This window comes from Juglans microcarpa x Juglans regia, chromosome 8D (genome assembly GCF_004785595.1).
Source record: "Juglans microcarpa x Juglans regia isolate MS1-56 chromosome 8D, Jm3101_v1.0, whole genome shotgun sequence".
In the NCBI taxonomy this organism is placed as follows: Eukaryota; Viridiplantae; Streptophyta; class Magnoliopsida; order Fagales; family Juglandaceae; genus Juglans; species Juglans microcarpa x Juglans regia.
This window is the reverse complement of record NC_054608.1, coordinates 12,769,274-12,794,108: the sequence shown is the minus strand read 5'-3', so window position 1 is coordinate 12,794,108 and position 24,835 is coordinate 12,769,274. Positions and strand designations below refer to the sequence as shown.

General features: G+C 38.4%; 1 protein-coding gene across 2 annotated transcripts; it reads left to right on the top strand.

Annotated features, from left to right (window-relative positions):
• Positions 1 to 8,615: 8,615 nt before the first annotated feature.
• LOC121242730 (probable methyltransferase PMT28) lies at positions 8,616 to 21,831 on the top strand. 2 transcript variants are annotated; one of them, XM_041140674.1, is made up of 9 exons: positions 8,616 to 8,904; positions 9,422 to 10,288; positions 10,399 to 10,548; positions 11,018 to 11,288; positions 11,411 to 11,503; positions 12,311 to 12,485; positions 13,325 to 13,567; positions 13,788 to 13,982; positions 21,251 to 21,831. In XM_041140674.1, exons 2-9 carry the CDS (start codon positions 9,428 to 9,430, stop codon positions 21,447 to 21,449), a joined length of 2,187 nt encoding a protein of 728 aa, XP_040996608.1. In that variant the 5' UTR covers positions 8,616 to 8,904; positions 9,422 to 9,427; the 3' UTR covers positions 21,450 to 21,831. The 2 variants fall into 2 exon arrangements, with proteins under 2 accessions (XP_040996608.1, XP_040996607.1); XM_041140673.1 differs by having other exon boundaries at positions 8,616 to 10,288.
• Positions 21,832 to 24,835: the final 3,004 nt, after the last annotated feature.

Below are 24,835 nucleotides of genomic sequence, written 5' to 3'. Positions count from 1 at the left end.
CCATAATAATAAAAAGATAAAGCAAGAGAGGGCCGTCTTGCCCCAAGCGTCTAGAAGGTTGGAAAAAAACCCTTTATAGGTTCCATTCAGTATAACAGAAAACCAAGGTGCAATCAGCCTGCAAAAACCAGCATTGAAACAAAAACCATTAAGAACCCCCAAAAGGAAAGGCCAATGTACTTTATCATATGCCTTTGTCATGCCAATTTTCATCATGATATTGCTGCCTTGATTTTTCCTATTAATCGAATGAACCATCTCTTGAGCAAGTGTAATATTTTCAAAGATACTACACCTGAGAATGAACGCTCCCTGTTCCTACGAAATCAGCTTTGGCAACACATATGTCAACCTCTGAACCAAAATCTTAGAAAATATTTTATAAGCCACCGAACAAAAGCTTATGGGTAGAAACTTGTAAAAGCTTTTTAGGTCTGAAACTTTTGGAATTAAAACAATGTACGAAGATGAATAAAACCGTGGCAAATGAGTACCATGATTAAGATAAGACTTGTTATAAAACGCAATCACTGCTAACTTCACTTTCCTATTCTCAGAGTAATTATGACAATTAAACACAAACTCTATTTTTTTCTCCCACTTTAGATAAACTTCAGGCTCAGTTCTACCTTGGAAAGATTATATTTTCATTTTGATGCTCCCAAGATCTCTATCTACATCATCTTGACCCCCTAGGTTCCCCATCAAGTCCTCTGTCACGCCTAACTGTTCTATGTCTACCCAACCAATTTCAGATGTTAGGCCTTCCTCATCCTCACCATCTCCTTCATTCTCGTATTCATTTTCAACCCTAGGCTAACATCGCTTCCTATCTCTCCCCACCTTGTAGATTTCTAATTGCTGCTTTTAGATTCTCCATCCATTGACTTGATTTTTGACTTTCTTGGGTGAGTTTTCAAATTGATTGTGGGTTCAAGGAATTCAATTCCCACGGGCTCATAACATTTGGTATTTAGAACTCGATTTCCAATCAGGTCTGATTCTATTTTTTAATTCTTGCATTACTTATAAAAAAAAAAAAAAAGTGCAAAAGTTTCCTTCATCCTAAGGTTGCCGAATTTCTCATTGTTTTCTAGGGTTTCCTTATTCTTTGATTAGGGTTACCTTGTTCTTTGATTAGGGTTACAAAAAAAAGGTTGTTGTATATCACTTATCTAGGGTTTTGAGTTATTGTTAGGGTTTTTTCAATTGCTTATTCTTTTGATTATGATCAAATCAGTTGGAGAAAAGAACATAAAAGAAAGAAAAAGAAAAAAAATAGTAAAAAAAAAAATAGAAATCCGATTTTTTTTTTCTAGAGTCTTATCATCAAAGGGGCTGCATACTTCATTATAGTTGGTATCTTGTTTCATTCGTATAATTTCCTTGATTCTTGTGTCATTGTATTCCTTTCGTGTTTCTCTTGTTCTTGTTTCTTGAACTTAATTACTAGTTAAGATAAAACAATGTTACATTGTCTTGATTGAGTTCAATTAGTTCTTAAAGAACTTGAGTGGGAAAACTTTTAAGGTAAAAGGTAAGAGAGTATGAGATTATTATTCGAAAAAAAATCAATTAAGAGTGAAACATAAGTGGAGTGCCATTATTCGAGTTTAAACACGTAAGGAAGTATGTGAGATTCTTCACTGATATTATTTTTGTGCAGCACATTACGATGTCTCATAGGAGTGACTCATCACCAAAGGGATGTCAGATAACTCATCTTTTGTGTTGCAAGCCATGCAATAACAGTTTGAGTGGTTGAACTTTGTGTTGGCTGAAGTGATGGATAAGCTAGATCATCAAGAAGCAGCGATTAGAAGTCTGCAAGGTGGGAGAGATAGGAGGTGACGTGAACCTAGGGTTGAAAATGAGTATGAGAATGAAGGAGATGGTGAGGATGAGGAAAACCTAACATCTGAAGTTGGGTCGGGTAGACATAGAAGAGTTAGGTGTGAAAGAGAACTTTAGGGGAACCTAGTGGGTCGGGATGGTATAGATAGAGATCTTGGGAGTATCAAAATGAAAATATCATCTTTCCAATGTAGAACTGACCTTGACGTTTATCTAGAGTGGGAGAAAAGAATAAAGTTGGTATTTGATTGTCATAATTACTCTGAGGAAAAGAAAGTGAAGTTGGCAGTGATTAAATTCACTAATTATGCTATTATTTGATGGGATCAGTTAGTGATCAATAGGAGGAAGAATTATGGGAGGCCTATAGAGACATGAGGAGAGTTGAAAGCTCTCATGAGGCGGAGAGCTTTCAACTCTATTTTGTAGTGGCTAGGTACAAATCTCCGCCTCATGAGAGCTTTTAACTCTTTGCATGTCTTTACAGGCCTCTCATAATTCCTCCTCCTATTGGTCACTAACTGATCTCACCAAATAATAGCATAATCAGTGAATTCAATCACCGCCAACTTCACTTTCTTATCCTCATAGTAATTATGACAATCAAACACCAATTCTATTTTTTCTCTCACTCTAGATAAACCTCAGGGTCAGTTCTACTTTAAAAAAATGGTATTTTCATTTTGATACTCCCATGATCTCTATCTATACCATCCCAACCCTCTAGGTTCCTTTCAAGTCCTCTTTCATGCCTAACTCTTCTATGTCTACCTGACCCAACTTCAAATATTAGATCTGCCTTATCCTCATAATCTCCTTCATTCTCATACGTATTTTTAACTATAAGCTCACGTTCCCTTCTATCTCTTCCACTTTGCAGATTTCTAATTGCTGCTTCTTGATGATCCATCCTATCCCTCACTTCCCCCAACACCAAGTTCAACCGGTTAAACTGTTATTGCATGACCTACAATGCAAATAATGGGTTATCTACCATCCTCCTTGGTTATGAGTCACTCTTATGAGACATTGTAATGTACTGCACAAAAAGAATGTTAGTGAAAAATCTCACACACTCCCTTACGTGTTTACACTCGAATAATGACACTTCACTTGTGTTTGACTCTTAATTGGCTTTTTTTCTAGATAATAGTCTCACCCTCTTTTATCGTTTACCTCAAGAGTCTTTCCATTCAAGTTCTTTAATAACTAATTGAACTCAATCAAGACAATACAACCTTGTTTTATCCCAACTAGTAATTAGGTACAAGAAACAAGAACAAGAGAAATACGAAAGAAATACAATGACACGAGAATCATGGAAATTATATGAATGAAACAAGATACCAACTATAATGAAGTATGTAGCTCCTTTGATGATAAGGCTCAAGAAAAAAAAATGAATTTCTATTTTTGTTTTACGATTTTTTTTTTCTTTTCACCAACTGATTTGATTACAATCAAAAGAATAAGCAATTGATAAAAACCTAACAATAACTCAAAACTCTAGAATAAGTGATATACGACAACCCCTCTCTCTCTCTCTCTTTGCAATCTTAATCAAAGAACAAGGTAACCCTAATCAAAGAATAAGGAAACCCTATAAAACAATGAGAAATTCGGCAGCCCTAGGATGAATGAAACTTCTGCACTGTTTTTGCAACCCTAATCAAACAACGAGGTAACCCTAATCAAATAATAAAGAAACCCTAGAAAACAATGAGAAATTTGGCAGCCCTAAGATGAAGAAAATTTCTGCACTTTTTTTTTTTACAAGTAATACAAGAATTAAAAGTAGAATCAGACCAGATTGGAAACCAAGCTCTGAATATCAAATGATATGAACCCGTGGGAATGGAATCTCTTGAAAACTCACCCAAGAAAGCCAAAAATCAAGTCAATGGATGGAGAATCTAGACCCGTTGAAAACTCGTTTCAAGAACCTAAATTATATTAAAATCTAGATCTATTGAATAACCTGTCTCAAGAACCCAGATTATAAGGAGGAACGCCACAAAGGTTGTGATTTACTTTTGATAAGTTCAAAAGTTCAATTAAGAACAAGAGGAGTAAGTTCAACTCACAATAAAAATTCAATATTGTCTAAAAAGAACTTGTATTGGATGACTACAAGGTATTTAAATACCTAAACTCCAATTAACTCTAGGTCAAAACAAGGCCCCATTTACCCAAAATATCCCTAGATGAATAGTGTCATGGCTACAGTAACAAGGCTACAGTAATTCTTGAAACCCTAGTTCAACAAAATAAAACATATGTGGACCAAGTATCCTCAAGCCTGATTATTCTAGATTAATTCTTATAACTAATAAAATAAATCCTTTAAATGATTTAAACAAATTGAAAGTCTTCAATAACAATAGGCTCAAACAATAACTCTAAGTCATGTCTTCCATAAGTTGTATCAAATAGATCAAAACCGGTTCTCTTTCTTTCAAACTCATCTTGAGTGTTGGGCTCTTGCTAGCTTCATCCCAAGTGGATCGCACCAATCATTGCATTGCTTCATTGATCTTCTTGGCTCTTGATCTTTTAATTGACCCATTTGAAATTTATAAAGGATCTTTAAGACTAGACCCACATTGGTTCTCATCAAAGTACCATTAAAAAAATCTCTTGCAGCATCCACCACATCATGCTTCACTATCTCCCAACAGGACATAAAAATTGGAACCAAAGCCATCCAGTCTAGGCGAACTATATTTTAGAATAAAGAAAATTACTGTCCGAACCTCCTCAACCGAAGGAACCTCACAAAGCATTGTATTTTTAGCTTTGGAAATCATAGGATGAATAAGAACAGAAATGTCTGCCTGTTGCACATTCAGCGTCTCTGTTAGGAAATTTTGAAAATGAATCGCGGCACCTTAATGGATTTCCTTCGGCGTTTATAAAATAGTTCCATCAGAGAGATGCATGCATGACACAGTAGAAGACTTCCATCTTTGATTAACAAAGGCATGAAAGAACCTAGAGTTTTGATCCCCCATCTTGTAGCCATTTCCTCTTAGCTTTCTAAGCCCATTGAATTTCCCCCCTAGCCTCCCAATTGGCTAGCTCTATCTTAGTCCTCAAAAACTCTACTTCCACTTATGGATCATGTCGCTTCTGAAGCTGAAAATTAAGAAGCTCTAACTTCTCCTCTAACGCCTTAAGAGTGAGATCAGCATGATTAAAAATATTTTTATTCCACAGTTTCAATGCAATCTTCAGTTCTTTGAGTTTTGCTGCCAGCTTCAACAACCCACTACTCAGTTTCGATTGACACCAAACATCCTCTACAAATTTTAAAAAGGATTCATGCAAACACCACATGTTTTGAAAATGAAAATGAGAAGGATTGTACGAACCTCTCGGCAAACTCAAATGCACCACCATAGGACAGTGATCAGAAGACTTTCTCATAAGATACTCCATATAAGCCGACCCAAATAAGTTAGAAAAAGCAATATTTACAACTACTCTATCTAGGCATGCCCAGCTTCAGGACGATCCCTCATGTACATTACACCAAGACATGCTTCTTCCCTGAAATCTCATTTCAACAAGGCCACAATTATCCAAGCAACCACAATTATGCAAACAACGACTGTGGATTTCCCCCAATATGTTTAGTATCTGAGTGAATTGTGTTAAAATCTCCTACCACCAACCAAGGGGACTCATTAATTTGAACATTTTCAAGTTCAGCCCCCAAGCCTCCGTGTGCATTTCGCTTAAATGAAAGTCACCAAAATTCGATAAGAAGCTAAACTCAGCCAACCCGTAAGAGCTTGATTGGTCATATGCATCATATCAAAATCATAAACCTCCTTCCATAAAATCCAGACCTTACCACCTGAAATTGCATTATAGCAATACTTAGGGAGACCCAAATAAGAAGCCAATCTAGCCATTTTCCCAACATCTTGAAAGGGTTCCAAGATGCCCACAATTCTCGCACGATATTTCCTAATTAGACTCTTAAGTTGCTTCCGAGCATATCCCAGGCCACGAAGATTCCACACCAAAATTGTGTCAATCATAAATTAAGTTTAGAGGTGCGGGTTGCAACCCATTGTGACTGTCGAATACCTTGCAAATAATGGTCTTTACATTTGGATTTAGGACCATGATGATCCGGATCAGATTCATAGGCGTTTTCTTTCATCACTGCTACGATGTGATCATCCTCCTCCCTATCCGACGTATACTCTCCCCTCAATTTGCAGACCCCTTTCAGAGTACCCACAACGACTCTCCAACTCCAAAACCTCATATACCACATGGCACAATCCACCATCAACCACCCCATCAACAGAAAATCCTTGAGGGAGCAAATCTGACTCAAGCATTGCTGGTTTTAAAATTCTTGGAACATCCATCTGTTTCAAAACACCACATTGCCTAACTAGCAAATCAGCTTCACATTCAATCTCCTTACAAACCTCCTCCTCCAAATCAGTTGCATGCAATACTGGCTTTGTAACCAAAGCTTCAGTGCCCTTACACCCATCCGCCACTACATCCACAGATGATGAAGCACCACCCCGCACATTCACCACAACCACCCTGCACATTCACTACAACCACCCCCACTCGTTCAGTTTCGGACAATACATGATCATTCTCCCTTTCCTTTAATGTGTTTTCCACTGTCTTATTTTTTTCCTGCCATACCCGTTTGGCTAAAGGTTTCGGCACCACCTTATCTCCCTCTGTTTTCCTCACTCCAGCCCTAGAAACCACCAAAGTATGACCATGTCGATGACATTTGAAACAATAAAAACCATGCTTCTCATACTTCACATTCTACCATATTTTCTTTGTTGCAAACATCATTATAGGAAACCCATGCACAGGTTCCTCCGAAAGATCCACCTCTACACACATTTGTGCTCCAGATGTCCTGGTTTTATGAAGAGTGGCATTGTCAGTACCCAAATAACGGCCAAATCGAGTCGCCAATATTTATAAACAGTTCATACGATACAGATGTAAAGGCAGCCCTAAAAGAAAAATCCATTGAGGTGCAAGCAGAGATTCCTTCAATAAATCAAAGTCCTTAGTCCATCTGAATAACTGAAAGGTAGATGCACACATAGTTCGTCCTTCACGAGCCCATGCATGCAAGAAATCACGTTCGCTTCTCATATGAATAAGAACATGCAGATCATCCATAAAGCTAACAATAGGAACCTCAAGCAATCCCCATGATTTTGCAACATTAGAATGTATATCATCAATGGAAGGCCGTGTATGAGAGAACTTGAGAACCAGAGCAAATTTGAAATCGTCTGCAGCCTTAGACATTTCAACCTCAGAAAAAACAAATCCTTGCTCACCATTAACCTCCACTGGATATCTCATCGGGAGCTTGAAGGATTGTCCCGATGAATTAGAAACGACTTGTGCAAACGTTTACACTCCCTGGCTCACTGCTACAGGCCCCGCCAAGGGAGGGGGAGGGTTGGCCTCTATGGCCAAACCCTAGCAAACCAACAATAATTTGCCAAATTTGGAAATTCTGTGAATCACAGGATAACCAAAAATGTCTCCAAAACAGGATTCGAACAAGCTAAGTTGGGAAAAAGGTGGTAATCTCCACGGATCCTGAAGTCAACACTTATATTTTCTAACGGAAAGATAGATCTGTCTTATTATGGTGCACAGAGAGTTTCATGAAAGTTATTGGAAAAAAAAAGTTTTCTTACTCATCACAGGGTGATGAGCAAACACCTCTATAACTTAATTCTACACCTTGTTGGCCCCGAAACCCTTAAGGCAAATGTAATGTGTGAATCAGATGCAGTAATTTATGGACATCTGCATACTTGGGCCAGACATGGAACTGTAGACCCGAAAGTAGTAACCTCAAACGTAATAATATTATCGAAATTCATGCGATCTATTTTTACTGAAACAAAGTTGGGTTCTCATCAATGAGCAAAACAATCATAGAAAAATATGAGAAATACCAAAATTTGTTGTCTGAAACCCTAATTGTTCACAATGAGAGAACCCAATATGATCTCGTTAATGTTCCCAAGATACGAGGAATCCAACTTGATGAAAAAGAAAATTGAAAAAAAATCATCACCTGTCTGTTGTGTCCCACGACTAGGTGAATCTTCCATCGGCAAGTGATTCATCCTCTTTGTCCCGTGTTCTTCCCTTCCTCCTAGGCTAGTGATTCATCCTCTTCCTCCATGAATCTTCTGTGGGTGAGCTCTTCCTCCCATTGGATGATTTCATCTGATCTGAAAGGGATTGCTAGTAAGTTTGCATTATTTTCATTTTTAGAGTTAATAGGATTCATTTAACACATTTTGACTTATCAATAGAAATAATCTTACTAGCAAAAGTTTGCAAGACAATGAACCTTGTTTAAAGTATTCAGTAACTACCTGGAGATACGACAAATGCTATATATTCCAAGGTTTGATTTCTATATTCATTATTCACTTATCACCACTCTGGGTCACAAGGCCCAGAACTGAAAGTGAAATGCTAAATTATCCAACTAACTGTTTAAACTAGTTAATTTGGAAAGGAATTTCTGTGTGAGAAACTCACAACCTTAATTAGCTAATATTTGTAACTTGGAAAATAATTTACACTTAATATTTTTTATAATACTTTATACAACTATATTTTGAACGAGAGATATTTTTATAAAATATTTTATAAAAATAATATAATTTTATAAAAATATTCTCATTTTATAATATTATAAAACATTGGGGCGTGTTAGGACATTGCGCTTTTTGTAAGTTGAGAGTTAGGACAGACACAAAACATTGGGGCGTGCTCCTTTCCGTTGATGGCGCTCTCCATCAATGCTGCCGATACTCCGAGGTGACATACAGCCTTCTCCTATACAATGTAATTTCAAAGAGTTCCTCAAACTTTTCCAATACGAACTCGATCACCTTCCACTCACTTTTGTTACTATCCATTCTTTATCACTCTCCCCCGTCTTGAAAGAGACATCTCTCCAAACGTTAGAGGCTGAATTCGGTTGGTGATACTACTGGAAGAGAGATCCAGGTGAAGTTCATCATCTGTAATGCATTCCAATCTGGGGTAGTTCTGATCTACTCGTTTGTTCTCAGCAAAATCTTGACGGGACGTTCTTAACTTTCATTTTTTATAATGGGCGCCCTCAATCAGTTTCTCTTGCTCTTTCTCTTGCTCTAGTTCAAACCAAACCAGAACTTATTTTATACTTGTCATTTCTTGGTTTCTTGTCGGTTATCTTACTAACGCGATGGAAATCTGTTACGTCTTTAGTATGCTGAAATGTTGAGAGATATATATCCTTGGAGATTTTAATTTGGAAGTTGCTTGGTTGTGCTACTCCATTGGAGCACTCAGTTTTTCTTGATTTAGTCGAAAATTTCAGTCGAATCCTTATTTATATATGATTCTTGAATTTTTTGCTCGTGATCTTGCTTTGATTCGAATCTTTGAATCCCTGCTCTCTTTTTATGAAGGATTTTCATAGTTGAGTATAGATTTCCTTGTTTCATTTACTTACTTCAAAGTAGTATTTATTGGGGATTAGCAAGAGATGGCAATAGCTCGGTTTGTCCGCCAAGCAAAACGCCCGCATGGGTTCTGTGTGAAGATGACTGCAGTGGCAATATTGGGTCTCTGCTTTATCTTTGTGTGGTCTATGTTTTCTTCTCCCTCCTCTTCTTTAGTCAGTCAAAGGGAAAGTTTTGATGGCATGGTGGAACCGGTGTCAACAAACACACGCGCAAGCAGTTCTGGGACCCAGTCCAACAAGAAGGAAGTGGAAAAGCATGGATTAAGCAAAGAAGATAAGAAGGCGAAAGTTGAGTCTGGTTTGAAGAGGAAGCATGAAAAGAAGGTTAATGGGTCTGTGGCTTTGGATGTTAGTGAGCACAAGTCTGGGAAAAGGGATGAGAAAGAAGTAACTAAAGAGAAAAACGCAAAACAAATAAAGGGAGTGGCTGAAGATAATGATGGGTCAAAGAACTCTGAGGGTGAAGATTCACCAGAAGAAAAGGAAGAGCAAGAAGAAGTGGAAGTATTAGATGGGAAGGAAGAAGGGCCGGATGGTGAAGGTGAAGAAAATGGGGATAGAGTAGGAGACAGTGATTTAGTTGAACCAGTGGATACGGAATCTGACGAGAAGTTGGAAGATGGAAGTGGTGAGTCAAGGAACAGTGGGAGGAAGAAAAAGATAAGAGGTCCTTTGTTTGATCCTAAAGCGCATTACACTTGGAAATTATGTAACACAAAGAGCAAGCACAATTATATTCCTTGTATTGATATTGAAAGTGGCAAGCTGCAGAGCTATCGACATAGGGAGAGGAGTTGCCCAAGAACACCTCTGATGTGCCTTGTTTCTCTAACTCATGGTGGTTATGGGTCGCCAGTGCGCTGGCCTGAGAGCAAAATGAAGGTATATCATATATGCAGGGTATTAATCGGTTGCATTATATGAGTCTCAATACATAAGAGATAACGGTTTGCATGATTGTTTCTCATAGTGATGCTCTTCTGTTAGTGCAGATACTGTATAAGAATGTGGCACATCCAAAACTTGCTGCATTTGTCAAGAAACATAGTTGGGTGGCTGAGTCCGGAGAATATCTTACATTTCCTCAAGACCAGTCTGAGTTCAAAGGTGGAATTCTTCACTACCTTGAATCCATTGAAGAGGTAAGTTTTTCCAGCTCCAAGGGTCTTGACTCTTGAGCATATTAATGATTTTGTTGATATATAAAAGGCGATTGATAGATATTCCCCATCTATCCACTATTGTTACTACTAGTGCAATACAGGATAGCCCTTGATTGTGGTTTTTTTCCCATTGCTGCTGTTGCCACCCTACCTTGTCTAAGCCCACCTCCACTACACCAATCACAGATACCCACAACTCAATTTCTCATGATGTTGCCTTTTTAAAAACTCCAGTATTTGCTATTTACAATGGACAATTGAAGAATACTTTTCTGTTTGCAACACTTATCTAGTTATGAATGAGATTATATTTGTGTCAGCTAGCTGGAACCTGCAGGTCGTGATAATTTTTCTTCTCAGTTGTTCTCTGATCTTTTTAAGGAAATGGTGAAACCATAATTTCGTACTTAACACATTTAGCTATTTGAAATTCAATTGGATATGATAGATGGTACCAGACATTGAATGGGGAAAGAATATCCGTGTGGTATTGGACATCGGATGTACAGATTCAAGCTTTTCAGCTTCTCTTCTTGATAAGGAGGTACTAACATTGTCACTAGGCTTAAAGGATGACCTAGTAGACCTGGCCCAGATTGCCCTTGAGCGTGGTTTTCCTGCAGTTGTTAGCCCCCTTGGAACTAGAAGGCTTTCTTTTCCTAGTGGTGTATTTGATGCTATTCATTGTGGCAGATGTGGCTTGTCTTGGCATTTGAATGGTTGGTCTTTACTCTTTTTCTCATTCCTTCCTATTTTTTGTCTTTTGCTTTTCCTTCTCTTAATATGAACTTTTATTTCTAAAGTTAATAGTTGAACTTATTATATCTTTTTTCATTTTCAGGGGGTAAGCTTCTTCTAGAGATGAATCGGATTTTACGGCCTGGTGGATACTTTATTTTGTCTTCTAAACATGACAGCATTGAAGAAGAAGAAGGTTGGCCTCTATAGAAGTGTTCTTGGTTGCTTAACGAAGTTTGCTTTATGATATTTTTGTTTCAATTTTTTTTATACGAAAGAAAATAATATTTTTGTTTCAACTTAAAATGTGCCTTTCCTTAGATTTTAGTTTCGTCTGTATCACCTTTTGAAATTGATTTTATTCCTAGGCTAACTTAGGCTATTTGAGAGTATTAGTTGGATGACTGAACTGGAATTTATAGGCAGCTGGCATGCTGATGTGTTGTGTGCATTGGGTTTGAACTTTATAACTCAAAAAACTTTATCCTTCCCTTCACATTCATATGGTATACCCTACATATATTGAGTTGAGCCCAGAAGTCAACAGGCTGCACGCATCTCTAACTTTTGTCTTCTTTATCATATTTCCTTGCTGGTGGCAATTAAGTTTTCCTTCTACAATAGTGCAGACGAGTCACCACATCAAAAATTATACCGCAATAGGTTTTATTTGCTAGTCACCTTCTGCTTGTGAAGGAGGTAAAATGATTTACAAGCCATGTCCTTAAAAGAAGTTGCCAGATGCGCATGCTTCTTGTTACATAATGTTGGGATGACTAAATGAATTTAACATGTTAAGTGAGAATATTGGGTGTTGAACTTCATGGAAGTCTTATCGTGCTAGTTTGGGGTCAGCTTGTGGATCATATGCCACATTAATGCCTACCAAGTTGCACTACAGTTTGTTCTTTCTACATGTGCGGAAGAACTGTTTATGTTTATGCATTACTAATGAAAAAAACAAAAAAAATCTTGTATTTACTAACACTTAATCTCTTTCCAGCCATGACCAGATTAACAGCATCTATCTGCTGGAATATTCTGGCTCATAAAACTGACGAAGTCAGTGAAGTTGGTGTTAAAATATATCAGAAGCCTGAATCAAATGATATTTATGAATTGAGAAGGAAGAAAAATCCACCTCTATGCAAGGAAAATGAAAATCCAGATGCAGCCTGGTATGCCAAGATGAGCTTGTTTTGTCATTATCTTCCTATTTGGTTCTGTTAATTTGAACTGTGGATTTAAGAATAGTAAAATCTATTTTCAGTGTGGAAGTCTACTTTACTCTTTTAGAAATCAAGGGAAAAATCCTCATTCTGATTTGAACAACGATGGATGCACCTTTTTACTCGATTTTTTTTAATGGATGCTCCTTTTAATTAAACATTTGCATTACATGGCCAAAAGGTTGAATGATACTTCCGCATTGGTTTCAGTTGGCCATCTGTCATCAAGTTACTGACTCTATCTAATAATATTGCTGATCAGTTCAAGCTTCTTCTGTGAAGATCATCAATGGCATGATCATGCCTAATGACCTCCTACCAAGAACTTTATAAATAGACTGTCAGACTCCACTGGAATTAAATATAAATGAACCAGTTTTCTCCTGGTTCAACATCATGACCTGCCTTACAATGTTTTCAAGTAGTGAAAAACTAACTATTTTCCCTTTGGTGTGAGTATCCTCCAATACCTAACTGGCATTCTCGGCTTATGGTTATCCTTCAACCATTTTCCCTATCTATTGGTGTCAATGTTTAATTTGGTTGAACTTGAGATATATATATATATATTATAATTATTAAGAGTAATCAAAGTCCAATGAAACTATCACATGACTTTAATGAAATATTTGTACTCGCTATAGTGAACTATCATTTTTTTTTTTCCCCTCATTTCTGGTACTTTCTTACCTTTTCCTTTTTCTTTTCTTTTTTTTTTTCTTTTTTTCTCATCAATTTCAGTTTTATGCCCATTTACTTAGTTGCTGCCGCATATATTTTTTGAACAGGTATATTTCTATAAAGACTTGCTTGCACACCATTCCATCAGCAATTGAACAGCATGGAGCAGAGTGGCCTGAGGAATGGCCCAAAAGGCTTGAAACTTATCCTGAATGGTTGAATGACAAAGAAAAATTGATTGCAGACACCAACCACTGGAAAGCTATTGTTGACAAGTCCTATCTCACTGGAATCGGTATTGACTGGTCAAATATACGGAATGTGCTTGACATGAAAGCCATCTACGGAGGGTATGCAACCAAAAGAATGGAAGAATCAATTTTATTTGATATTTTTACTGCTTTTTTTTATATTCAACAAGGTATCAAATGGCTAGATGTACAAAATCTATGCCTTTGCTCTTTGCTTAAACACTGAGGTCCTGTCCCCATCTGATTACATGGCTGCTTTTTTCATTAACTTCATATAACCATGCCAGGAAGTAGGGTAATATGTGCATTTATGATACAGATTTGCTGCAGCTCTCTCTCAACAGAAGGTTTGGGTGATGAATGTAGTCCCCGTCCATGCACCAGACACTCTTCCTTTCATTTTTGAGCGTGGGCTTCTTGGTATTTACCATGATTGGTGCGAGTCTTTTGGTACTTACCCAAGATCATATGATCTTTTGCATGCTGATCACCTCTTCTCACAGCTCAAGAACAGGTTAACAAGAGCTCTCTAGTTACTCTTTTTTAATTACCATGTGTGACTATCTGAGGATTGCAACTTACCAATCCAAAAAATAAAAAAATAAAATAAAATAAAAACTGAGGATTGCAACTTAATTTTTATTTGTATTATTGGTGAGGTTAGAGGTTAGTGGGTTATCATGAAGACAGGATTTGAAAATAAATTTTACTTTTCATTTTAATTTTAGTTGCAGTTTTAGTTGCATGCACCCTACCCTGTCAATGGCTAGTGCCTTGGGATATTGCCTGTTGGATATGCAGCAAATATCCATTTTATGTTTGGACTTCTAACCATTTGGTTCAGAATCTCTCATGCAATGGAGTTTAGGGTGTATATGTTTGTTGTGAATTTGAATAGGTTTGCTTCAAGGTACATTTTCCCAAATGTTGATGACCTAGAGTTTTCATTCTTGGGGAGAATGAAATGAGCAGCCTTTTGAATGAAATGAGCTACCTTTCAGATTAGAGGGTGAAGTAGCTGAGGTGACATGTGCATTCCGTAAGTTTTCATCTTCCTGTGGTACTTTTGATGTTAAAGAATGACTTCAGATCAAATTACGGTAAGGACTTTCCTAAGTTGCTTGAGCACATTATATTGACCCACTTGCTGCCTCTTTATCTGAAACATATATGTAATGCCACTTTGCGAGTTACTGTCAAGTTGGGGCTCTCCTCTCTTTTTTCTCTCCGTACAAGAGTGAAAAAACTAAACTCTGGTTCTTTGCCGTCGAGGATGGTGGTTAGATAGTTCCTTTGCTACATCGATGTTGTTAAGATGGGATGTACAAGGGAGCTTGTGATTGAATCTAAGCTCTTCTCTGTAGTGAGGGAAGGTGGTCTAGTCCGTATCATTGAAAGAGGTAGAAGGTTCAAGCAGGAGCTTTTGCTGGGGCTGGGCGCTACACAATGGCTTGAGAGAGCTTTGGAGGATAGTGCGATAGGTGAAAGGAAGGATTTTTACTCGTCAATAAGAGAGTTACCGGAGTTTCATTGCTCAACGATGCTCGAATAACCGAGGCAGATTCTTGGAGGTGGCAGTGTATGGTAATGGGGGTTGTTGTAGTTTCATTCTTATTCCTGAAGAAGAGAGGGGAAGGGGATGGAGAAGAATGAGGGAGGTTACTGAGGTGGACAGAAGCAGAGATGGAGGTGATGGTGATGTATAGAGGAGTAAGTGGGGGGAAGAGGTGTGCTTGAAATCATACAAAGAAGCTCTCTCTCCAGCGGGGGCCTTTGGGGTGCCAAGAATTGGGGCCGATGGGGGAGGGCCTGATGGAGATGTGCATCGAGCCACTCGTGGTCCTTTCCGAGAGAGAGAATTTGTCAGTGACATGCAGGAGGTGCTCTGCATGGTGAGGGAGGTGCAAGTGCAATTGGGATATTTGCAGGGAGAGGTTGCAAAGGTGATGAAGTATGTCGAGGTTATTAAGGAAAGGGATGATACGGGGCTTTTTTTTTTGGGGGGGGGGGGGGGGGGGGGGGGGGGGGGGGGGGGGGGGGGGGGAGGGAGTCTAAAAGTAGATACGGGGCGTTTCCAAGGCCCCTTAAGGGCTTCAAGCGTTAGGATGGGCCACAATGGGCCGAATTTGTCTCAGGCCCGTGTAACTAATGGGCAAAGTGGCCATCAGTTCAAGGGGTGGGCTGATAGGCCTGGGCCCAAGCCTAAGGCTTGGCAAGAGTGGAGGGCCCGATCAGGTTACGTGGGTGCAGGAGGAAGGTTTCCTCTACTAGACGTGTCATCACGCAGTCACCAGAGGGTGGTGGACTTGCTGGAGTCTTCAACGCGACTTCATCAGAAAGCGCTGATGAAGGTGGTGGAGTAGTCGGAGGTAGGTTTGTTTCAGCAGGAGAAACAGAAAACACCGACAACGTTAGAGGTGGATCTTCCACCACCACCAAGTGTTTTCCTACCTCTGGGGAGTGCATAGAAATTGTTGACGGAGCGTGGGGGAGGAGACGAGGGTCTGGCGAGCACAACTGAGGTGCCCAACAACGTCGTTTTATTGGGAGATAGTGAAGGGGACTCGGCCAGTGAAGATTTATTTCTCTCTGATGAGGAGAACTCCCAGAGGCTTTTTCAAGTGTCGAGTGATTCTGTTGGGGAGTTTGGTTTGGTGCTTGGGGAAGAGAACTTGGAGGACCAACAGGATTTTCAAATGCAGCACCCTATCCCTTTGAAGTGTTTGTTTCCAGATCAATCAAGTGTATCGGATTGGGTGTTTAACACGGTGAAAGATATTCAGGAAATGGTGGGTTTGAAGTGTGAAGGTTATGAGGAGCAGTTCATGGCATCACTTACCGCTATCGAAGCAGGTCACTAACAACAAAGGAAAGTTGGTACCAAGAAATGGTGTGAACTCAAGAGACTGACTTGGTCCATGAACTCTAAAGGCAGCTCTAGTAGGGATAGGACTAAAGGGAAGGGGCTGGCCTATCCCAAATGAAACCAAAAATCATATCATGGAATGTTTGCAGACTAAATGAGGCTAGCAAGCATCTTCAAATAAGAAACTTGTTGCGAGGGTGGAAGCTGGATATTGTTTGTTTACAGGATACGAAGTGGAAAGTTATTAATACAAAATTGTAAGAAATATATGGAGTTGATGTGGATTGGGTATATTTGACAGCTACTAAGGCTTCAAGAGGCGTGTTGGTAATGTGGGACCAACGAGTGGTGGAGAAAAGGGAGGAGTTTATTGGGTTATTTTCGGTAGCATGTTCCTTTAAGAGTGTATCAGATGGTTATTTGTGGGCCTTTGTAGGTGTATATGGACCTAATTCAGACAACGATTGGAGTGTATTGTGGGATGAACTAGCTGGAGTGCAGAGTTGGTGGGATCTTCCATGGTGTATTGGTGGAGATTTTAATGTTACAAGATTTCCCAGTGAGTGTTTTCGCAATAGAAGAATGCATCCAACAATGTCAGATTTTTCGAAATGCATTTTTGAGTTGAATTTAGTGGATTTACTAGTGGCGGGGGTTTATATACATGGGCAAATAATCAGATGTGGTCTCGATTAGACAGATTCTTAATTTTCCCAAAGTGGGAAAGTCATTTTCCGGAGGTTTGGCAAAAGAGATTGCCTCGGCTATGTTCGGACCATTGGCCTATCATATTGGATTGTGGTGGGATTCGAAGAAGACGTCGGTACTTTAAGTTCGAAAACATGTGGCTGAAAACGAAAGGTTTTATGGATAGGGTCAGACAGTGGTGGTCATCTTATCAGATTCAGGGTACTCCCAATTTCACGTTTGCGGGTAAATTGAAAGCTCTAAAACAAGACTTAAAGCTTTGGAATCGGTAGTCCTTTGGGGACATTGGGGAACACAAGAAAAAATGCAAGACAAGGGAGATCCAGGAGTTGGAAAGGGTACAAGAGTCTAGGACCTTAACACAGGAGGAATTAACTCAAAAGCTTGTGCTAGTTGTAGATCTAGAGAGGATCATTCTATTAGAAGAGATTTCGTGGGGGCAAAAGTCTAGAGCGTTATGGTTGAAGGAAGGCGATCGCTTTACTAATTTTTCCACAGGGTAGCCAATTCTCACAGGAGATCTAATAATATTGAGTCATTGAAGATTGATGGGGCAGATTGTAAGGATGAGCAGATGATTAATGATCATGTAGTAGGTTTTTTTGAACATCTACTTACTGAGCAGGAGGGTTGGTGGCCTAAGCCCCGATGGGCTTGTTTTTTACTCTATTGGGTCTATGGATGGCATTTGCTTGGAGAGACTTTTTGAGGAGGTCGAGGTTTTTGAAGTGGTGAGAAAAATGGCTAAGATAAGGCTCTGGATCCTGATGGGTTTTCTATGGGTTTCTTTCAAGCATGCTAGGATGTATTAAAGGATGATCTCCTGAAGGTGTTCCAAGAGTTTCATTCGGCTGGACAATTTGGGAAAAGCCTAAATGCCACTTTCCTTGCTTTGATACCGAAAACAGTTGGGGCTTCGAAGATTAGGGAGTTCCGACCCATTAGTCTTGTAAATGGGGTATGCAAGATCCTTTCCAAGATACTTGCGAATCGCCTTAGTGAGGTAGTGGGAAAGATAATCTCAAAGCCTCAAAATGGTTTTGTAAAGGATAGATAGATTTTAGATGCGGTCCTTATTGAAAATGAATGTCTGGATAGTAGACTGAAAGCGGGCACTGCAGGGATTATATGCGTTAGACATGGAGAAGGCATATGACCATGTTAATTGGGACTTTCTACTCGACCTTCTTGGGAGGTGTGGTTTTGGGGGGAGATGGAGATCATGGATCCGTTGGTGTATATCTACGGTGAAATTCTCAATTATGATAAATGGAAGCCCAACAGGGTTTTTTCACAGCACACAAGGTCTAAGACAAGGCGATCCGTTGTCCCCATTACTCTTTATTATTGTAATGGAGCCTTTGAGTAGAATGACCGTAGCCTTGGTCGCTGATGGGCGTGTGACTGGTTATTCAATTGGATCCCTGGGTGGGGGACTTGTTAATATTTTGCATTTATTGTTTGCAGATGACACTCTTATCTTCTGTGAGGCAAACCATAATCAGGTTCGAGTTTTGAAGGCCCTTCTACTTTGTTTTGAAGCAGTTTCCGGGTTGAAAGTGAACTTGGACAAATCAGAGATGGTGCCTATTGGAAGTGTTCAGCGTATAAGACAGTTGGCTAATATTTTGGGGTGTAAGATTGCCTCACTTCCTATGACATATCTTGGTCTTCCATTGGGGGCCGCCTCGAGAGTGGCTTCTTTATGGGACACTATGATTGAGAAAGTAGAACGTCGATTAGCAGGCTGGAAGAGAATGTACCTGTCAAAAGGTGGTAGGATCACCCTAATAAAGAGTACGTTATCTAACCTACTGACATGTTTTTTTATCCTTGTTCCCTATTCCAGCAAGTGTGGCACTTCATATTGAAAAACTACAATGGAATTTCTTGTGGGGTGGAATAGGTGAGGAGTTTAAATTTCACTTAGTTAGGTGGGAGAAGGTATGTTGTCCTCTCTCTAATGGTGGTTTGGGCATTAGAAGTTTGAGAATTTTTAATCAGGCGTTACTTGGAAAATGGCTGTGGAGATACCATAAATAACCAGAAGCTTTATGGAAGTTGGTGATTTAGAGTAAATATGGTGACTCATGGGGCGGTTGGTGTACCAATGAAGTGAGAGGGGCTCATGGAGTGGGTTTGTGGAAACATATAAGAAAAGGATGGGGGTCTTCTCTCGCCACACAAGATTTTGTCTAGGAGATGGGGCTAGGATCAAATTCTGGTTTGATACTTGGTGTGGTAATTGTACTCTAAAGGACCTATTTCCTGCTCTCTTTAGGATTGCAAGTGCCAAGGATGTCTCAGTGGTGGAAGGCATGGTGATAGTGGGGAAACATATCCAATGGAACATCAATTTTAGCTGGGCGGCTCATCATTGGGAAATGGATAGTTTCGCAGCTTTTTTCAGCCTCTTGTATTCACTCAAAACGAGTAACTAGCGTGCTGATATATTGTGGTGGATATCTACAGGTAAAGGTATGTTCTCGATTCACTTGTTTTATAAGTCCCTGTCACAAGAGCTTTCAACTTAGTTCCCCTGGAAAAGGATTTGGAGATGTAAGGCGCCTCTCAAAGCAGCATTTTTGTGTGGACCGCTTCCTTGGGCAAGATCCTCACAACGGATAATTTGAGGAGGCGGAGAGTGATCATCGCAGATTGGTGTTGTATATGTAGGAACGAGGGTGAATCAGTGGACCATCTTCGACTATATTGTGAGGTAGCTCGAGGGATATGGAATGAGGTATTTAGTAGGCTAGACTTGGGTTGGGTTATGCCCCAGACAGTAGTGGCAATGCTGGCTAGTTGGACAGACCTAAGAGGTAATCAACAGATCAAGGTTGTATGGACAATGCTTCCTATTTGCATCATGTGGTGTGTGTGGCAGGAGCGCAATGAACGGACGTTCGAAGACAAAAAGAGATCGATGGAGGAACTTAAAGCTTTCTTCTTTAGAACTCTTTGTACTTGGGCCATTGCCGTTAATTTTAATGGCCAAGATTTCCATGATTTCCATGTATCTATTGCTCCTACGTAATTAGGGCATTCTTTGTACTGAACATAGCTTTGCCTATTCTTTTATGAAAATACTTATAAAAAAAAAATTCCACTTTGCGAGCAACCTTCTCTCTCCTACCTCTTCTTGTTATGGCATTATGAATGCTAGGTAATGCATATCATAAGAGGAAGTGAAAGTCTCATGATTTAAGTGACCTTCCTTGGGAAGTGGGAATAATTAGTATGGATTTTCTTTCAAGGAAGAATCAATGTTTTGGAATAGTGATAGTGTTTAAGCTGCATTGTAAAATTATATTTGTCTTGTATAAAACCTCAGGTATATGGTCTAATTATGTCAGTAGTATTTAGTCATGGTGTTGGATCTCAACTTTTTATTGAATCTTTCTGTGTTACCGGGCTGCACCCTGGCAAGTATTTCTTGGTATGGCTAGTTATATAATTCCAGACCTAAATGTTATACTCATTCACAAACTTCCAACGTTCTTTAGTTTACCTAGGACCACTTTTCCTTCCCTGAAAATTGCTATAGTATGAATCTAATATTTACTAAAATCCCAGATGTGCCTTGGTGTTAGAAACCCCATTTGGATTGGTGCATGTATTGATGTGGTTGGGGGGAAGACAACGAGGAACATAAGTCAATTTTAAATAAGTGACAGGATTCAAATTAGATGCATATGCATGGCCACTAGCAAAATAATCAAGAAAGGCAGACATTTTAGCCCTGCTCTGTTCATCAGGAACAGCATTTCGGTAGTAATTTAGCATTTGGATCTGTTATCTTATAAAATTATCGCTATCATTGCAGTACTATGTATAAAGTATCTAAATCAACAATTGATTTTGAGAAATACTTCTATATGTTTAGAAAAAAAAAAAATCCTTTCAACTGTAATATCATTTTTAATCTAAGGGATTGAAATTTCTTCTCGTCATCATGGAGTAAATTTTATCTTTTTTGTGGGGTTTTTTAGATGTCATTTTACCATAATATCCCTTCTCTTTTGGTTGCTTTTGCTGTCATAAGATGTTCCTTTAAACAGTGTAGTCTATTCTTCAGTTTTCCGATCTGGTACCCGACCTTTCTGTAAGTGTTGGAGTTCCATTTATGTAAAGCATACCATATCATTTTGTTAAGCGGCTATTTACTGTAGCAGTGATGTTTATCTTCACATTTACTTTTCTTTCAGATGTAAGCAGCCTGTATCAATTGTCGTTGAGATGGATCGAATTCTGCGGCCTGGAGGTTGGGCTATCATACGTGAGAAGGTTGAGATATTAGACCCATTGGAAGGTATATTGAGAAGCTTGCACTGGGAGATCCGAATGACTTATGCTCAGGATAAGGAGGGTATCATATGCGCACAAAAGACCCAGTGGCGGCCTTAAGATCTCAATCTTTCACCCTAAATTCCACTTGAGATCTGATCATTCCTCTTTGACCAAAGCACAAGGTGAAAGTTTTCTGGCTTCCTTTGTAACAAACAATGAATACCAATTCTTCTTCTTGGTATGAACTAACTATACTGATTTTGTGTGTTAAAAAGGAGATTACTTGAATCTAACCGTCAGATTTTCCCAGCTGTTCTATTTTAGCCCCACAGTGCAAATAGAAAAAAATTGGGAAGTAGGGGAGGGGGGAGGGATTTATCTGTCTTCTTTTTGGGACACAACTCATTGATTCGAAAAAGTTGATCATTTATATCTTGACACTCATATTTGTCGATGATTCCAGTGCCTTTTTGTAATATATATCATTTTGTTTGTTAAAGAATCCTATTTATAGCATTTAACTTGTTTCCAATTTATGTAAACACACCCAAAAATATGCACTTCTTCTTGGTAGGGAAGAAAAAGCAATGAGAAGTGTATTTGGTGATATGATTTCATTGGGGTTTGAAGTGGTAGGATCTAAAGAAAATGAATTTTGTAGGAAAATTTATGTGATTTATTTTTAAAAAAATTTTCATTGAAACCAAGGCAGATAGTTAGATGAAAAATCATCTGTATCCCCCTGAAAGTCCATCGTTCTCGAGTGTGCTCTCATATTTCATTCCATTTAATCCACTTGTGTTGTAATGGTCTTACAAGACAAGTCAACTAGTGATGGTTCTTTCGCTAAAATGTGAATCAGATTCCTTGGAATTTGGAAGTACATTTTTTTTTTTTTTTTTTCCTAAGCAAGCAAATTAATGGAAAATGAGATATATGAGGAGGGGGTGAGATTCCCCAACAAATACTTCATTACATTAACCATAATGCAAAAGTGAAAGAAACACAAAAATTGAGTCTTACGACCAGATACTTGGTCCCCCACCCATGCCTTGCAAAGAGGGTATTGTCTTAAAAGACGGTTTTTTACAGTTCGCATAGTTATGCAAACTGTGGAGCTATCGCTGGAGGCGGTGGAAGTTGAAGGTGCTCTGCAGTTTGTTGTCTTGAGATGTTTCTTGGAGAGACTCATATTCCATTCCTCAAGATCATCAGTTATAGAAAGCGGAAATATAGTAGGAAGTCCGGTATTAGATGGAATGGATTGCGGCGGGCCAACTGTCTTCACGTGCACCTGTGGTGGCGCGTGGAGACTACGCGCCGATGATTATGAGATGGGGTGGGGCAGATATGAAAAATCTTGAGGTGAGGAATCAACTAGTGCGGCATGTGTAGCCAACAAACTCATCAGGGCGTGGCGGTGCGTGAAAGCCATGCGTGGAACAAGTCGCACGTGAGGGTCATGCGTCGAGAATTTCGTCGTGGTTCTGCTTCATCCCTGTAAATCAATGGTTTGAGAGTTGCATGGTGAGGCATGTCGCCAGGCAGTCGCTGAAGTGTGGTAGATTTGACCAAAACCGAACCAGAAGAAAGGAGAGAAAAAAAAAAAATCACTATGAAAGCATATACACAGAGCAGTACTAGAAAAGGAAATGAGTCTCCGACGGAAACACTCAATAAAGATATGAGTTTTTTCTAGAGAGAATGAGAAGCTTCTCTTTCTAAAAACTGAACGAGTCTGTGGATTAGTAACTCCAGTTGTTATTAACTTTTAAATACATTTATATGTGAGAAAAAACTTTAATCCAGACTACTTTCTTATAAACTTTGATGAAATGTCACATCAATATTAATCTTTTTACAAATAATAGAAATTAGTATTTAAAATTTCAATTCTAATAGTTATGAATGCCAACTATTTAATTTGAAATTATTGAGAATCCTTATTCCAAATCTTGGAAAAGATCAATAGGTTATATTTTTCATAAATCCTATAAATTAATTACTTGAACATTAATTTACCTTAACATGACACTTTAGCAAATCAACAAAGAGAGAGGAAAACATAAGGAAAAAATCGTTTGAGTGAAATAATATAGTCAGTTTGACGATCAAATTTGTTGGTTTTTAGACTTAAAAATGATTAAAATATTTAATGTTAAGTAAAAAATAATGTGAATCATTTCTATTGTTCAATAGATCGGTTCGGTTGTCAAGATTTAAATGAAAATGTTTTATTGTGACTTGAATCAATGCATGTCTCTCCGAGATAGAAGCCTTAACCGCTTGCCAACCAAATAAAGGGTTGTCATTTGGTGAATTAGAAACCTTTTAATGTATTCTCTAATATTTGAGAAGTTGTGATTTCTCACAAGTGCTCATTTATTTTAGTTGTGACTTTTTACAAATATCTTTCATTTATATAAGTTATGACTTTTCACAAGTACCATTTCATTCATATGTTGTGATTTTTCGTAAGTATCATTTCATTTATATAAGTTGTGACTTTTCACAAGTGTCATTTCACTCTAACTGTGACTTTTTACGAGTGTCATTTCATTCTCTATAAATAGGGAACCACACCCACAAAATTATTCACTCAAAATCCCCTACAAAAATTAGAGAAACAATTTCTCCTTTTTTTTTTTTTTTGTATTTTTTCTTTGAGTTTTGGCTTTTTTATATCAGATTCGATAATCTCCTTTTATGTGCACTAAGAAGGAGATTAACAGGAACCGACATTGTTGTATCTTGAGAGTAGACTATCAAAAAGCTTGTTGCATGTTTAAATTTGGAGGCGGTGGAATCTATTATAAGGAAAGCATCCATCACAACGTGCCTCAACACCGGATTCTCTCTTTCTAATTTATTCTTGTTATTTTACATATTATCTACTTTACAAAGCGTTTGCACATAGATAATTTATTATTCAAAATATCCACAACAATTTTAGAGTAGAAATTCTCTTTGTTAAACTAGAGGTGTATTTTAATTGATTGGTTGTCACCATGATTTCAAACGAACCTATTACAGCCAAGAAATTTGGAGGAGTCAATTTTAAGTGTTGGTAGGAAAATATGAAAATCTTTCTTATAATACTTGGATTATATTTTATTATTGGAAATAATCCTCCTTATAATGATTTACATGAGCCCGCACGTACTGTTGCATTGCAAACATATACAAAGAAAGATAATTTGTGTAGATGTAGAATTTTAAATCATTCAAGTGATACACTTTTTTATGTTTACCTACACATTAAATTTGTCAAAGATACTTGGAATGTTTTTTATAAGAAATATGGTGTATTAGATGCCAAAATGGATAAGTACACCGCAAGTCAATTTTTTGGCTTTAAGATAGATGATTCCAAATCTGTGGTAAAGCAAACCCATGAGTTAAACATCATTTACCATGAATTGGGCCAACGAGAAATGGGTATTACCGAATGTCTCCAAGTTGCTTGTATAATAGATAAGTTGCTTCCTTCATAGAAGAATTTT

Coding starts and splice junctions, on each gene's coding strand:
- LOC121242730 (XM_041140674.1), top strand. CDS start 9,428: ATGGCAATAGCTCGGTTTGTCCGCCAAGCAAAACGCCCGCATGGGTTC. Junction 10,549..11,017: donor ACCTTGAATCCATTGAAGAG/GTAAGTTTTTCC, acceptor TGGATATGATAG/ATGGTACCAGACATTGAATG. Junction 11,289..11,410: donor CTTGTCTTGGCATTTGAATG/GTTGGTCTTTAC, acceptor TTTCATTTTCAG/GGGGTAAGCTTCTTCTAGAG.